Source organism: Bubalus kerabau, chromosome 2 (genome assembly GCF_029407905.1).
Source record: "Bubalus kerabau isolate K-KA32 ecotype Philippines breed swamp buffalo chromosome 2, PCC_UOA_SB_1v2, whole genome shotgun sequence".
NCBI lineage: Eukaryota > Metazoa > Chordata > Mammalia > Artiodactyla > Bovidae > Bubalus > Bubalus kerabau.
Genome location: NC_073625.1, coordinates 103,122,816 through 103,140,651, shown reverse-complemented (window position 1 = coordinate 103,140,651; position 17,836 = coordinate 103,122,816). Strand labels below are relative to the sequence as shown.

The 17,836-nt window shown below is 39.5% G+C and overlaps 1 protein-coding gene across 3 annotated transcripts in view; it reads right to left on the bottom strand.

The window, feature by feature from the left end:
• Positions 1-6,248: 6,248 nt before the first annotated feature.
• The window catches only part of PHLDB2 (pleckstrin homology like domain family B member 2), a 128,027-nt gene continuing 116,439 nt past the window's right edge, over positions 6,249-17,836 (bottom strand). For all 3 annotated transcript variants that reach the window (XM_055568135.1, XM_055568137.1, XM_055568136.1), the window contains 5 exons: positions 16,349-16,439; positions 15,037-15,183; positions 12,899-13,118; positions 8,669-8,754; positions 6,249-8,114 (listed from right to left, as the gene is read on the bottom strand). In XM_055568135.1, coding sequence (XP_055424110.1) covers positions 7,974-8,114; positions 8,669-8,754; positions 12,899-13,118; positions 15,037-15,183; positions 16,349-16,439 — 685 coding nt within the window. In that variant the 3' untranslated portion in view covers positions 6,249-7,973. The remainder of the gene's footprint in view (positions 8,115-8,668; positions 8,755-12,898; positions 13,119-15,036; positions 15,184-16,348; positions 16,440-17,836) is intronic.

The window sequence follows — 17,836 nt, the reverse complement described above, 5'->3', positions numbered from 1 at the left end:
AGTAGGTTAACAGGCCCGAAGGCCAGGGGTCTCCAAACGGAGGAAAGAGGGTGCAAGTGTCAAACACTGTATCTCTCCCTCTTAAGAGGCAGGAAATACAAACCACTAGTGTTATATTTTTTCCTCTTCTCTCTACAAATTTGTGGTGTTGGAGAAGACTCTTGAGAGTCCCTTGGACTGCAAGGAGATCCAACCAGTCCATTCTGAAGGAGATCAGCCCTGGGTGTTCTTTGGAAGGAATGATGCTGAAGCTGAAACTCCAGTACTTTGGCCACCTCAGGCGAAGAGTTGACTCATTGGAAAAGACTCTGATGCTGGGAGGGATTGGGGGCAGGTGGAGAAGGGGATGACAGAGGATGAGATGGCTGGATGGCATCACTGACTCGATGGACGTGAGTCTGAGAGAACTCCGGGAGTTGGTGATGGACAGGGAGGCCTGGCGTGCTGCGATTCATGGGGTTGCAAAGAGTTGGACACGACTGAGCGACTGAACTGAACTGAACTGCACTGATACAAATTTTAAGAGGTTTCTTTTAAAATTCTGTGTTGCCATGACGACACCTGGTTCCACCTGAACTTAACATTTCTCAAACCTTGAGCTAACCAGTGTGTTTTTCTTTTGGAAATGTTTGTCTTAAGCTATGTTAATGAACTATGTATTTGGACTCTGTCTTCAAGTCCATTCCACCTAAGACTCAGAACCCACTTGACAAACTAGTATGTTTTACACATACAAATATTCTCTTAAGCTATGTTAATGAGACTGTATTTACTTGGAAACCTGCCTTTCTGCAAGATTCATGTCAACTCTCCTTGTACCGATGTTATCTCAAAATGCATGTAGTGGGTGAGGGACCTGGTGCCAGTCTCTGAATTTTGAGAATTTCCTTTCTCTAATTCAGTTCAGTTCAGTCACTCATTTGTGCCCGACTCTTTGCGACCCCATGGACTGCAACACGCCAGGCTTCCCTGTCCATCACAAACTCCCAGAGTTTACTCATAGCCATCAAGTCAGTGATGCCATCCAACCATCTCATCCTCTGTCATCCCCTTCTCCTCCTGCCTTCAGTCTTTCCCAGCATCAGGGTTTTTTCCAATGAGTCAGTTCTTCACATCAGGTGGCCAAATTATTGGAGTTTCAGCTTCAGCATCAGTCCTTCCAATGAATACTCGGGACTGATTTCCTTTAGGATGGACTGGTTGGATCTCCTTGCAGTACAAGGGACTCTTCAAGAGTCTTCTCCAACACCACAGTTCAAAAACATCAATTCTTTGGCACTCAGCTTTCTTTATAGTCCAACTTTCACATCCATACATGACTCCTGGAAAAACCATAGCTTTGGCTAGACGGTCCTTTGTTGGCAAAGCAATGTCTCTGCTGTGTAAGTTGGTCATAATTTTTCTTCAAAGGAGAAAGCGTCTTTTAATTTTATGGCTGAGTCACCATCTGCAGTGATTTTGGAGCCCCACCCCCCAAAAAAGTAGTTTGTCACTGTTTCCATTGTTTCCCCATCTATTTGCCATGAAGTGATGGGACCAGATGCCATGATCTTAGTTTTCTGAATGTTGAGCTTTAACCCAACTTTTTCACTCTCCCCTTTCACTTGCATCAAGAGGCTCTTTAGGTCCTCTTCACTTTCTGCCATAAGGGTGGTATTATCTGCATATCTGAGGTTATTGATATTTCCACTGGCAATCTCGATTCCAGCTTGTGCTTCATCCAGCATATGATGTACTCTGCATATAAGTTAAATAAGCAGGGTGACAATATACAGCCTTGATGTACTCCTTTCCCGATTTGGGACCAGTCTGTTGTTTCATGTCTAGTTCTAACTGTTGCTTCCTGACCTGCATACAGATTTCTCAAGAGGCAGGTCAGGTGGTCTGGTATTCCCATGTCTTAAAAGAATTTTCCACAGTTTGTTGTGATCCACACAGTCAAAGGCTTTGGCATAGTCAATAAAACAGAAATAGGTGTTTTTCTGGAACTCTCTTGCTTTTTTGATGATCCAAGGAATGTTGGCAGTTTGATCTCTGGTTTCTCTGCCTTTTGTAAATCCAGCATGAACATCTGGAAGTTCATGGTTCACATACTGTTGAAGCCTGGCTTAGAGAATTTTGAGCATTACTTTACTAGCATGTGAGAAGCATGCAACTGTGAGGTAATTTGAGCATTCTTTGGCATTGCCTTACTTTGGGATTGGAATGAAAACTGACCTTTTCCTGTCCTGTGGCCACTGCTGAGTTTTCCAAATCTGCTGGCATATTGAATGCAGCACTTTCACAGCATCACCTTTTAGGATTTGAAATATCTCAACTGGAATTCCGTCACCTCCACTAGCTTTGTTCATAGTGATACTTCCTAAGGCCCACTTGACTTCACATTCCAGGATGTCTGGCTCTAGGTGAGTGATCAAACCATCGTGATTATCTAGGTCATGAAGATCTTTTTTGTATAGTTCTTCTCTCTATTCCTGCCACCTCTTCTTAATATCTTCTGCTTCTGTTATGTCCATACCATTTCTGTCCTTTATTGTGCCCATCTTTGCATGAAATGTTTCCTTGGTATCCCTAATTTTCTTAAAGAGATCTCTAGTCTTTCCCATTCTATTGTTTTCCTCTATTTCTTTGCATTGATCCCTGAGGAAGGCTTTCTTATCTCTCTTTGTTATTCTTTGGAACTCTGCATTCAAATGGGTATATCGTTCCTTTGCCTTTAGCTTCTCTACTTTTTTCAGCTATTTGTAAGTCCTCCTCAGACAAACATTGTGCCTTTTTGTATTTCTTTTTTTGGGGGATGGTCTTGATCCCTGCCTCCTGTACAATGTCACGAACCTCCGTCCATAGTTCTTCAGGCACTCTATCAGATCTAATCCCTTGAATCTATTGCTCACTTCCACTGTATAATTGTAAGGGATTTGATTTAGGTCATACCTGAATGGTCTAGTGGTTTTCCCTATTTTCTTCAATATACGTCTGAATTTTGCAGTAAGGAGTTCATGATCTGAGCTGCAGTCAGTTCCTGGTCTTGTTTTTGCTGACTGTATAGAGCTTCTCCATCTTTGGCTGCAAAGGATATAATCAATCTGATTTTGTTATTGACCATCTGGTGATGTCCATGAGTCGAGTCTTCTCTTGTGTTGTTGGAAGAGGATGTTTGCTATGACCAGTGCATTCTCTTGGGAAAATTCTCTTAGCCTTTGCCCTGCTTCATTCTGTACTCCAAGCCCAAATTTGCCTGTTACTCCAGGCCAAATTTGTCTGTTACTCTTGACTTCTTACTTTTGCATTCCAGTCTCCTATAATGAAAAGGACATCTTTTTTGGGTGTTAGTTCTAGAAGGTCTTGTAGGTCCTCATAGAACCATTCAACTTCATCTTCTTCAGCATTAGTGGTCAGAGCATAGACATGGATTACTGTGATATTCAATGGTTTGCCCTGGAAACAAGCAGAGATCATTCTGTCGTTTTTGAGATTGCATCCAAGTACTGCATTTCAGACTCTTGTTTCTCTACTTAGCAGACTGCTAGTAGCTATATAACATTCAACTAAAGACTAGCAGGGGGGCACTCTTTCTGCCCCCTTCTGATGTCTATCAGAAGCTTTCTCTATCTTTTATACTTTAATAAAATTTTATTCCACAAAAGCTCTGAGCGATCAAGCCTTGTCACTGGCCCCAAATTGAATTTTTCTCCATTGGAGGCCAAGAATCCCAGCGTCTTTCATGGTACAGCAACCACCTTTCAATACATTGACTTGTAAGGGAATGTTTCCAAATTCTGACCTTAATCATGCTTGTATAAATGCCTGGAGTGGAAGTGAACGTTCACTGCTTCTTTTCAATTTGTTTTTGTTCTAGTTCTTTGTATGTCAGACTGTTGAATTATTAAGACCCCTCTCTCATACTTCCCAGGTGACTCAGATGGTAAAGAATCTGCTTCCAATGTGGGAGACGCGGGTTCGATCCCTGGGTGGGAAAGATCCCCTGGAGAAGGAAATGGCAACCCACTCCAGTATTCTTGCCTGGAGAATTCTATGAACAGAGGAGCCTGGAGGGCTACAGTCCATGGGGTCGCAGAGTCGGACAGGACTGAGCAATTAACACACACTCCCTCATACTGTGTGCGAAGATAAATTCCAGTAGCTAAACTGTCTCAATGAAAAGAATAAAACCAAGAGGATTAAATACACTTTAGGAGAATATAGTATAGATAAAAGGAACTTTTTAAAGCAAGATTTGAAGCCCCAGGAATAAAGAAGAATAACAACGTATAGCGAAATTGATTTACTGAGTGGATAAAAAAATATTAATACTTCTGTTTAGCCTGCTCCCCAGAGAAGGCAATGGCACCCCACTCCAGTACTCTTGCCTGGAAAATCCCATGGATGGAGGAGCCTGGTAGGCTGCAGTCCATGGGGTCGCTAAGAGTCGGACACGACTGAGCGACTTCACTTTCACTTTTCACTTTCATGCATTGGAGAAGGAAATGGCAACCCACTCCAGTATTCTTGCCTGGGGAATCCCAGGGACGGGGGAGCCTGGTGGGCTGCCGTCTATGGGGTCGCACAGAGTTGGACACGACTGAAGTGACTTAGCAGCCTGCTCCCAGAAATTGGCAGAAAAAATATGTAATTCCAATAAAATTGGCCAATATTTGTGATAGGCAGTTCACATATGTAAACACAATGATCAAGCTCACTAATTGAAAAACGTGAAATAATAACATGAATCAAATGTTAAAAATTAGCATGCCATTTTTGCTACCCATCATGTTGGCAGAAGTTAAAAAGAACAATTATTGGCAAGCTGGCATTCATGTATGGATGGTGAGAAAGTAAACTGCTAAACTCTTTTGTCAAGTAATATCACCTATGACAATTCAAAATTTACATCATGGTCAATGCTCTTTGACCCAATGGCCCCAATTTGTGACCATCCTATAGAAAACAATAATGGTTTATAAGGATGTATGTTATCTGCTAGAGCAGCATTTTCAGAGGCAAACAGAAGAAAAATGGAAAGGCCAATAAAAATATGATTGAATAAATTGTGGTACGAGGGTCTCTGGATTCCAGCTCTGATGTCCTTCAAAGCAATTCTTGGGAGGCCTCAAGCATCAACAAGTAAAGACTTACCTCAGTTTTTTTGTTGTTTGTTTTCTGTGCAAAAGTTACAGTGGCTGGTTTACGACGTTGAGTAAAGCCACTTAACTATCTTGGTCATTAAATTTTGGAGCAATGGCTGTTGCTAGAGTCAAAGGCCAAGGCTGGATACAGTGAATTCAGCTCATCTTTGGAGTTTTGAGAAACTATTCTATTAGAAGGCACCAGGAAAGTTGGACAAATGAAAGAATAGATTTCTTCCCTGAGATGTATAATGCCAGAAACAGAGCAAGATAGCTGCTTGATTTAGCAACTTTCTCCAAAAGCTGCTGAGTTATTTCTCGGGTTCTCCATTAAGCCTCCAAAGGGGTTAAAATCATTAAGGTGACACGTCACTTCAGCATCCATAGTATCTTAACAGCAAACACTTCTTACTGTGGTACTGGATAATCCAAATATTCTCAGTCATTCCTGTCCCTATTCTCTCCCTTTATTTTTGCATGTCTCTGGCATTTTATGGGAAGCAAAACAAATAAAAAAATTTTACTTGTTCACATACTGGGAAAGGCACTACACACACACACACACACAACCCCAGAGAAACCCACGAACCCATGAATCATTTTCTCCATCCACCTTCATCAATTTAACACATCGGCAAAAATTGTGACTGGAGTCAAGTGAAGATGCTTTTACTGACGGTGATGGGCTTGAAGCAGACGATGTTGTTTCCATTGACCTACTATCAATGTTGCCTTCATTAACATGTGTGAAAGGACATGCTGTTGAGGGCAGTTTTTCTCTGAAATCTGCTGCCTTAGTTCAGGGAGACAAATGTGGTCCCCACCAAGTAAAGCCTTAGAGCTTTAACTTCACACCTGCGTGATTTTTTCCCCATCAGAGAGAAAGATAGGTAAATGCACTCTTTCAATCCCCAGTAATAATTGCATCGATGCAATTAGACATAAGCCAGATTTCTCAGGGGTATCTCATTTTGTTAGCAGCAGGAATGTGACCAGAGACATATCTGATTACTTCAGTTTATAAACTACAAGTCATAATGTTAGCTAGCACACAAACTTTATGTCAATTCTACAGTTGACTTCTGCTGATTAATTCATCCCTTGTCATGTTACCAATGGGTAATTTCCTAATTAAAGTGAGTTTATTTTTGAATGTGAAATCTGATCAACATTTTAATCCAAACTCAACATATTTTGACACACATATTTGAAGCATTTACTACATCGTGCAAGATAGAAAGTTGATTAGAGCATCTTTACAGTCCTATGAAGAAAGTAAAGTACAATTCAGAAAAGTTATATCTTTACATTAACCAACAAAAGTTCAGCACTTGTACTTCACTGTCTTAGATCACTACAGGGTTTAAGGGTGATCTCTGTAGAAACAGATTATAAAAATGTCTTCTGCAATTGTGATTTTGGCCTTCACTGTTCAAGTAACGTCATGTGTAATCCAGTCGCAAAACCTTATTATTGGCAACATGTATATAAACCACTGCAAATTAAAAAAAAAAAAATTGTACCCAGTCAGGCCTGACAAATTTTATAGACACTTCTAATCTAATCATTTCATTTTTACTAGTAAGTAACATTATTATTTTCTACTTCTATTCCTTTGTCAATAAGTAGAAAGAGTACATTCATACTTACAAACACACACAACATGATAAACCAGGATAAATGGCATTTGAAAAACTGTTACAAAAGGACTTGCCTGAAGTCATTTCATTCAATACAAATTAATTGAACTCTAAAAAACAAAAGCTAACTGTAAAGAAAAAACATCATAAAATAGTACATTACAGAGAACATTACGGTGAACTTCATGTGCCTCTGAATAGAACTACAATACTTTGGAAAATAAGTATTCTAATTGGTCTGTTCTTTGGTGAAAACAGAGCTCTATTTCATAGTTATATCATGTGAGGCTGCAGTTAACACGTGTACTCCACAACAAAGAGAAGTTGGACAATCTAAAGGAAACCAGTTACTGTGGCCTTTATTCTCAGCACTGGGAATGGAGAAATCATCAGCAAAACAGCTGAAGCTAAACATTCTCTTTCTTTTAAATTGCCCAGTGTGATAGAATGTCCAAGACTGCTTCTTCCTGTAACACACAGCTTTTTGTTCTTCTTTTACAAAGTGTTTGCTATGTATGGACAGTAGCTTATGCTGGCGGTGACTCTTCAAAGTCAACTTCCTGGGCACTTGTTGGCATCAAAGTACCGTTTTAAAATGCAGAGTGACACTAAACGCAGTTCATCACTTGAAACTACTCCTGCTCAGCAGCGGGCAGGTCAAGTCTTTGGTTTTAGTGTAGTACTTAAAAATTAGGGCCAAACTCCTCCTACAATACACTCCCTTTCCAAGCCCTTCTTTGTTTATATTAATATTTATAAAATAACCTTCCACAAAATACTCCTTTAAAAAACAGCCAGTTGATTACCAATAACGTCAATGCCACCAATGATTTGGGTGCTAAAATAATTTCATATATTCCAAGTACATACAGACCTTTTGTAAACTAGCTTATTTCATCAAAGCCAACAATTGATAAAAAGAGTTTATAAGAAATGTTCCTATAAGTGATGCTATTTACCAAAGGAGTGTTTTCTTTCTCATAGGCAATTCTTTTGCTGTTTATGATCAAGCTTTGAATTATTTATGATCAAGCTCTGAATTAAAACCTCTTCTTTCTCTTTTACAAATGACTTCCTGTTAATATGAAAGCAGTTCTGAGTATCCACAGTTAAAGGGATGGGTCTGTTGGGTCTGTCCACCTGGTGTTGATATGGCTTCATTCTTGTAAGAGATTATTGCAGTCTGCCCTGAAGTTGTGTCAGCTCACTACAACAAGAAGTGAGTGTAGCCTTCTGCCCCAGTCACTATAACGTCCATCCAGATCCGCATGGCTTCTGGCGACGGGGCCACCATGTAGTAGATTCTGTCATGTGTCTTGACGCTAAAGGTAAGTAAAGGATTAGGACTCTAGAAAGAAAATCAAGAGAGGAAAAGAATGTAAACCGAATACACTGCAAATACAACATTAAATATAACACAGAGATATGTGAGGGCTTCTTCCTCTTTAAAAGTTCCAATTTATAGAGATCTATGTAGCCATTACTTTTGCTCTAATATAACCTACAGTCTTGCCCTCAACACCTTTCTCAAGATTGACCATCTTTCTGGCCTTTTTGCCCAAGAACTCTCACAGTGAGCTCACCGGTCATTTTAGCAGATACTTTGTAAAGTTCTAGCAGGGGTACCTCGCTGATAGTGAGTGCTCCAAAAATAGCTCAATAAATACTACTCTTTGCCTTACTAAGATGTTTCCTTGAAGTTTCCTCATAAGCAAGTACTAACTCCTTCTTTCACCCAACTTTTTTTTTGGCCATGCGCCACATGGGCTCTTAGTTCCCCAACCAGGAATCAAACCGGCTTGCCCTGCAGTCGAATCATGGAGTCTTAAGCACTGGACCTTTGGGAAACTCTCACCCCAACTTATGCATTCAAATCGTGGCAATCTGAAATTCATTGCTTACCTTATTAGCGTTCTTGAGGTGATCATAATATACTTCTTCAATGGCTTGAAAGTATATTACTCCTTTTAATTTAGCTTCATGCTTGTCTGCAATGGCAGATGAGCGTTAAAATAAATACTTTATCACCACTGATGAACAGAAAAAATCATAACTTCATTATAACTATCATCATTAAAATATTTATCTAGCATTTAAACTACAACAATATTGTAATTAGTTTCCAATTAAAATGAATTAATTAAAAAAATTTATCTAGCATTTAAATTGTCTAAGGCTAATTCAGATAACATAGGTTAGCCCCATCCCATCCTGAAAAAAGAGAAAAAAAAAAGGTTGGAATTAGCAATCCTACATGAAAGGGACTAAGTGACTTTGCTCAAGGCTTTTCAGTAAATTAGCAGTAAAAATATAATATAGAATATTGACTGTCAGCTTAGTACACAAAGTGTAAACACCATTAACATCAATAAAAATTATTTTCCTACATTCTCAAGACAATAGTTGTATACTTTGGCCGCCTTATGCAAAGAACTGACTCACTAGAAAAGACCCTGATGCTGGGAAAGATTGAAGGTGGGAAGAGGAGACGACAGAGGATGAGATGGTTGGATGGCATCACCAACTCAATGGACATGAGTTTGAGTAAGCTCCAGGAGTTGGTGATGGACAGGGAGGCCTGGAGTACTGTAGTCCATAGGGTCGCCAAGAGTCAGACATGACTGAGCAACTAAACTGGAACTGGAACTGTTGTAAACATTTGTAGTAAGTGTGCTTTTTATTTATAATTTAAAATAATATCCTACTTATGTTTCTTCCCTATCAAATTTCTTGTCAACTCTGCTTGTTTTTTTAAATCCTGTTCCCAACAGAGCTTCATGTCAATAATTTAATGTCCTTTCAATGCAACACTTTTCAAACTGCTTCCAAAGATTTCATCATATTTGCCATAAAAACCAAACCAAACATTAAAGAAAACAAAACCACCAATGAAACCACCAACCAAATAGCATCACTCTGTAATGACTAATAAGAACAATAAGTTTTTGAGATATTTTGCAATTTAATCTCTGCAAGGATGATAACACATGCAAGTACATTTTTTAAAAATCTCAAAATCATGGATGAGGAAGCAGAGAAAGAGGCTCTTATCATACACTGTTGGAGGAAATGCAAATAAGAAAGCCTCTTTTGGAAGTCAACTTGGTAAAACACACACAATGGAAAGTGCCAAAATTCTCTTACTCAGCAATTTTGCTTCTAAAAGTGCATCCTAAAAGAGCTTCTTATGCATGTGCATATGTATTTGTGTTCATTAGGACCTGCGTGCTGAGTGCTAAGTTGCTTCAGTTGTGTCCGACTCTGTGTGACCCTATGGACTGTAGGCCACCAGGCGCCTCTATCCATGGGATTCTCCAGGCAAGACACTGGAATGGGTTGCTGTGCCCTCCTCCAGGCAATCTTCCCAACCCAGGTATCAAACCAGTATCTCTTATGTCTCCTGCATTGGCAGGCGGGTTCTTTACTGCTAGAGCCATCCACAATGCTGCAAAAGAGCTTGCTGGAGCCTTAATAGGAAACTGATTCAATTCTAGACCAGCCACACAATGGAATCTACACAGCCAGTGAAAATACCAAGGTAAATATGCAAGTGCTCAAGAGAAAAACCTTGAAATATCATTATGAGAAGAAAGGTATGAACAGGGTGAATAATTTGGTTCTAAATGGATTAAAGAAGAAACAATACCTATGTACACTGAACCATATATGAAAAGGCATAGAGAAAATCTGAAAGGATATTTCATGCTTAACAGTGTTAGAAAAGGTCAGAACTTTTGTCATGGGACAGAGACTTACTTTAATTATTTAGACTAAGTTGCATTTTGAAGTTTTTACTAAAATGAGAGTCCTTGCCCCCCTACCCCCATAACAACAGTAAAAAGCAAATTTGAAAAATATCAGCCCTGATAAGTTCAGCAGAAAATAAACCTATATAATTGCATTTAACTTAGCATTTTTTTAAACTTATTTGAGCATGGACCATATTTTTGTGTTTATTTTTGCTCTTCCTAGGGTAACACTTTTAATTAATACCATGTTCAGTGGGTTTCCATCAGTTTCTGTAAAAGAAAAGGTCAGTGTGTTTTTCAAACATTTGGTGGAAAAGATCCTGCAATAATTCATTCACCGGAAAACAATAATACTCTGTTTTCTGGAAATGGATATAAAATAAAATCTGAAGATAAAAGTAAACCTTGTCAGTGTTTCAAAGCAGGCAGAAAACTGGGGGAAGAAAACTTTTGTTTGTAGGGCACATCAGAAAGAACGAAAAATACAAGGCTCTTGTAAACTGATGAGATAATTCTAGTATTCCTTCTCAGTAGCATCATCCTAGCAATTTACAGACATATTTTCTGTGCCTTAGGTTTGTTTAGAGACTCTTCTAAAGTTGCTCAGTTACTGTGTGGGAGGCCGAGCACAGGGGCCTGCTCCACAGGGAGACCTACGAGTTTGGCTTCGGCCCTACACGCATGCCATGTTCATTTACCAAGCTGACTAGCTTGCTGACATGGGATTTGATCCCGTGGCACCTATGGGATCAAGTCCAGCCTGAACTACATCTGCAGGACAAGCCTGCTGGCTCATCTATTCCTGTGCTTGGTGGTGTCTGGGAAAGAGTCGGGGTGGGAAGGGTGGGAGCAGGAAAGCTGATGATGTCTGCAAACAGAGCCAAATGGGCAGCATTTTGTTTGCCAAACTAGGTCTCACCAGTCAGTTATACAATCTGTAAATATTAAAAAGCTGAATTAAATATAATTTTTGTCTGTTTTAGGTATTAGGGTTCTGAGTTAATCGTTCATATACCAAAATATTTTGGTACTTAAAAAAAAAAATTGAAAACTGGTCACTAAGAAGTTCAAATTTGAAAAACACATTTACATGGGCCAGAAAGAAGCACTGAACCTCTCACCTGTCAGACCAAAGAAAGAATGAAATAAGGTTCCTAGAAAAAAGGAGCAGAGATGAGCAAAGCTGTTTTATTTGAATTATTTTAAAATTCTGGCTAAGGCTGTCAGTGGAGACTAGCACACAGCAAAATTTCTTTATGCATTTTGCAGACATTGAATTGACATTTCTTATTACACAGGCATCTCTTCTATTGTATTAACTGAAGATCTTGTCTTTGGATTCTTACAAAACCCAAAGTCAGAAAGCCCCAAAGAGGTAACCAGTCAGTGAGTTTGGCCATTTGCTCTCCACCGTAGCAACTGGAGCCCCACACAAAGAGCCCCCAACTTAAAGGCATGACCCTGCCCACCCTTCACTCAGGGATTCTGGGGCTCCATAGCCAGAGGTTCCTTTCTTCCACATGCTTCTTTGTTTCTCACACCTTTCTTCATAAACATACCTGACCACACCCTACAGATTAAATGACTGGACTGTTTTTTTTAATTTATTACTTGCTACACTTTGTAACAATTCCCAACAATGCTCATAAATGCTGGAACTATCACCCCAAGGCAGGGTGTCTTTATAACCTCGAGTCTGACACTACTCTTATTCAGCAGCTGAAAAGAGAGTACAGCTATACTTGTGCAGCTAATGGGCATATTTCATATGAAATCTATGTGTAAATAAGGGGGTTCTTAATAAGTACACTGGGTACACAAATATTCCTGTATTCATAGAGGATTCAGTAGGGTACAAATCTCATAATCTATCACTTAAAGAACCCAAAAATATTCCAGTATTTACTGGAAATTTACCCAGTAAATACTTAACTTATTCAATAGTTCACTGAGGAGCTTTTCGCTGCTGAAATTACCATGAACTAGAGCTGAATGGCTGTCAGCTAAGCTGCCTAATTGTGTGTGACTTAAATAGGGCATATGACCATAAATAAATAAATAGAAACCTTTTCTGATCTCATGGTTTAAAAGATGATATTTTGGTCTAAAAAATAAATTCCACTTAATATTTATTTGGGTTTGGGTTTATTTCAGAACCAGAACAAACTGACTCACACTTTTTAAAAATGTAATTTTTATTATTTCTAGAGGAAATTCGTAAATACTGGACCATATGATCTGAATACAATATACATCTATCAAGCTAATATTGCCATTAATCTATTACTTTTCACTTTACTTATTTATTCTGAATTTTATTGCTTTTGTTCTTTAACAGAAAATTCCTGATTTGAATATCACTTGGATTTTTTTTATGACCCACCTGCATAATAAGAGAAGGTGCGCTTGTTCCGATCAAAAACAAACCAACGTTTTTTCCAGGTTTTAATTTTTCCACCCATTTTGATGAGGAATCCTCTGCAGGTCTTCTCTGTGATAGACACATGATAACACGTATCGATATTGTGGCCAGCAGTCTCTACGTGGCTCCGCAAATCAAAGTCTTCCTTCCGCACAGGCAGATAGCGGGTCAGAGGTCGAGCCTGGAAATGCACAAGCCCATCTAATCTATAGCTCTTTGTTTGGTTTTAGGTCACAAATGTTTATGAACTGAAAAGCCTAAGTGTTCAAACGTCCATGCAATTATGAGAACTTAAACACTGTCATTTGGAATCTAAAAAGTGGATGTCATTTAAAGAAAAATGCTATGGTATGGGGAGGAGGGGGATGTGAATAAATTCAGGCCAACAGATTCTATTCCTTGAAAAGGCCAGATAAGAAAATGGAAACATGTCATTTACCTTAGTTTTAAAAGAGGTACTCAGCACTTAAAACAGGGAAGGGATTTCCCTGGCTGTCCAGTGGTTAAGACTCCATACTTCCAACACAGGGGGCATGGGTTTGATGCCGGGTCAGGGAACTAAGATTCCATATGCCGCTTGGCACGGCCGATAACAAGACAAAAACATAAGGAAATAAGGCATGAAGTTCTCTCGGCTGCTTCTTGCAGATGAGGGCTCCTCTACTGTAACGTGCCCAGGAGTTCTCCCTGCCACAACCTCAACAACAATTCTCCTTATGTAACCTCAGACATGATGTAACTGACCGAACGTTATTTAGTAAGTACAGCCCCCACCAGATACCCCAAGCATATATGTATGTACATGCTGATTTACGTATACTCTCTGATAGAAACTGAAGGCAGAGGTGTTTTGAAAGGCAAAGTTAAAATAAGGTAAGAATGTGGAATGAAAGCTGTAGCCAATGAGTTGTCCGGGACCAGACACGCAAGAGGTGCACGTTGCTGTCTTTAAGTTTACACAGCTGGAGCAGAGGTTCGTCTAGACTAGGAAGCACATGTCACCATTTCTAAAACGGTCTTGTATTTTATGCTGTTAACTACCCCACCCCTTTGTCCTGGGGGAACATAACCTAATCATATACTTGGAAACAAAACTAATCACTGAGATTAAAATAGAATTGTGCCTTTGGTTTGGCTTCAGATACCAAATAGTCATGGATGACCTTTCCGGCAAATCAAAATGTGACAGGGGTTTGGCATAATGAAATAAAACGAACACGTTTTACTTGGATTTTTCCTTTATTTTGCCTTTGATTCTATGGTACTCTGACTCTAGACAGGTGCCACAGATTAAGGCAAATCTCTCACTGCTGAACTTCAAACTGCCAGCAACTGGAAGGAATAAGGGAACTGGTACCTTTTATCTTTAAATCTAGTAAGCCTTGGTAAAGCTGACTTGATCTTTAAATTACATGGTACTTAAAATTTTACTCTAGTTTCTCAGGAAACATACATTATGTAAGCAGTTCTAGTGACAAAACCAAACTCCAGGATGACTGAGATAGGAAGTTAAACAAAGTGGGTGGTTCTCCTGAGTTCAGCAATCCTGTGCCCATGTGTGTGCACTAGCAGCACTGTGACAACACAGTGTGGTTAGAAAATAATTCAAAATATTCATTATTAATTAAATTCCACCATTAAAATTAATTTAAAATTAATTCCACCATAAATATTAATTCCACCAGCAAGGAGCTGGGCTGGTTATTCTGTGCTGGAGTGTCTGCTTCCAAAAGATGACATAATAGAATCTCTTTTTCTCAACTCAGTTTGGGTGTTGTTTCTAGAAGCGAATCTAGACGAACTTTCAAAGTTGCTCAAAAAAAAAAATTCTCCTTTTTAAATATACTCCAAAAAATGGGTTCCCATGAAAATGTTCCACGCTTAACTAAAGAAAAATGTCATTTTGTTAGTTGTCCCCAATGAGTTTTGAAATAAATACACTTTTTTTTTGGCCCAATAACATCTTTCTCTTGGCCATTACAAGCCAAGGGCTAATGGGCGGCACAGCCACAGGCATCCTCAGACACAGCATGACCGTCTTCTAAAAAATGACCACCAGGGGGCAACCTTCTCCAGCCCATCCAGATTGACCGACCCACCTGTGCCCTTTGTTTCTCCCTTATTTTGACTTCCTTTTCAATTAACTTCTGCCTCTGGCTAGTTTCTTCCTGCAACCGTTTTTCCAGGAGTTCTCGACGTCGTTTTTCTTCTTCCAGAGCGCGTTTCTTGGCTTCCATTTCTCGTTCCTAAGTATCATCATGCAGAAGAAAATTTCAGACATACTGGTTATGCTTGAAGAATTCCAATGCATATATATATAAATCTCACTAGGCAATTCCTAATTTTATAGCTGAGGTTCTTACAGTGTATAACCAAGAGTAAAATATCCATAATCATCGCTCACAGAGCTTTCAAATCATTCTGTGCAGAAATGCAGCCACTACATAAAGTTAACAATGGAATATTAAGTGAAACCCAGTTTGTGACTCTGTTCAGTCCTTTCATACTAATGACCCAAACTCTCCATTTTTAATATAAAAAGGTTAATTGTGACCCAACACTAGTCACAGCTTTTAGCCTTTCTTTGATGATGTGGGTTCTTCCAATTCCTGTTGTTGCTCTGTGGCTTCCTGGCTGAAGGTCGCAGAGGAAGCACTGGGGAAGTCAGAGGAGGAAAGGAGGTGCCCTTTCAGGCAGGATGCAAAGGAATCTGGGGGATTCCTAAGGAAGTGCAGATTCTGGCTTGAAATATAGTCATAATAATGTGGGAGTTTTAATATTATAATAGTGTCCTTACCATGAACTGGCAAGGCAGGGAGAACATGTAAAGACCTGCCATTTCTCCTTTGCCCCCGCAGGCAAACAAATGGGCCATTGAGAGGAAAATGTAATACAAAGAATTCATTATGCCCATGCTATATACATTTTACATTTTAAAAAATGGTACTGCAGTAAAGAGTGGTAGAGAACATCTCTCCTACACTCTCACTTTTTAGAAAAGAAAACGAGGCCAGTGGGATTTCCCTATTGGTCCAGTGGTTAGTAATCTGTGCGTTCACTTTGAGGGCCTGGGTTCAATTCTGGTCAGGGAACTAAGACCCCAAAAGCCATTTGTGCGTGCAGACAGTCGTGCTGGACTCTGCGATCCCATGGACTGCAGTCTACCAGGTTCTTCTCTCCATGGAATTTTTCAGGCAAGAACACTGAAGTGGGTTGCCATTTCCTTCTCCCAAAAGCCATTTGGTGTGGCCAAAAAATAAAAAAGAATAAAAAGAAAATAAGGTCAAGAAAGGTAGAGTGACTATTGCAAGGTCCCACTGCTTATGGGACTGAAGACAGTTTTCCAGCGTCAAGTGCAGGGCATCTTGAACCGCCACATCACTGCCTCTGGCATAAAGATCTTAGGCCTACCCTGGATTCAAGCAGCCTGGTCTTCTCTGCATGAGCCTGCTTCAACAGTCTCTCCATTTCTTCTATTCGGGCAATATTTGAAGTGCTGGCACTGAAGAAAACACAAAAGCCTTTTAAGAATACTGCTTCATACTGATGTCTCATCAGATGCGCACACAAACACACACACACACACACACACACACACACACACACACACACCCAAGATCCAATATGAAATGATGTTGCTTACAAGAATCACTGGTCTGATGAGGCAAGTCACTTCAACTCTAACAACTCTAGGTGAAAGTAACTTAACTCAGTTTAGAAGACAAAATATCGGTAAGGGAAATACCACCACACAAAGTGCTCTACTCATATATAAGGCAAAACCAAATCCTACAAAGTGTGTTCCCAATGTGTTCCCAATATGTTTCCTCCAAAGTTTAGACATTCTGGCCTGTGGGAGGCCTTCTCATTAGTTTAATTAGTCAGAGATGCCAGACCAACAAAACTATCACCAGATTCTACGTAGATGACCCCTAAGTTTGGCAGTCACTTGATTTGGTTTGGGATCATGTGTCACCAGCTACTTTCTTGCTATACCTTCATGCTTCTGGACATTTTCTTTCTTACATGGTGATTTAAGATGGTCAATTAAAAAATGACTTCTCTTACAGGTGCAATAGAAGGCTGGTGGCCCGTTGTGTGAATAAAGCCCATACCACCATACCAATGAGGAAACTGCATTCAAGGTATCAGAGCTTTAAAAGTAATGTCTCTTTAGAAAGACGTCACACAAGTGAAGGAAAAAACCAAAAGAGAAAGAGAAGAACTTGGGAATGTTTACCATTAAACAAAATATTTTACTTTTTACTTTGACTATTCTGGAAAAAAAAGGCGGTGGCCTAAGTCAAAACTTATTTACTCTGATGTTCTGGTCATGAAGGACCAGTGCTGTTTCTAACGCATGTAAACTTACTTGCACAGTCACTTAAATATGTTTTCTTTTAAAAAATTTTTTTAAATTTATTTACTTGGCTGCACTGGGTCTCAGCTGTGGTATGTGGGATCTAGCCCTCTGACCAGGGACTGAACCCTGGCCCCTGCACTGGGAGCACAGGCTTAGCCACGGAACTACCAGGGAAGTCCCAAATACGTTTTCTTTTCTAAACTCTCTTGGGTACAGAGAGGTTTTTGTGCCTGTATCCTCCATAGCATAGAGCCTGGCACATAGTAGGGGTTCATGTTTGAAACACACATTCATATAAAATTAATTCACATAAAAATGAATAAGATAATTGTTAGCATAATCTTCTTAAACCATATTGTTGATCAACTCAAACCCTGGATGTTTCAAACACAGGGCTAAGAGTTCTTTTGAAGAGAAATGACCACAGTAATTAAGGACATATAGTTTATCTTAAAATCAGTACTGTGCACACATGTTTATTGCAGCTTTAGTCACAAATGCCAACACTTGGAAGCAACCAAGATATCCTTTAGTAA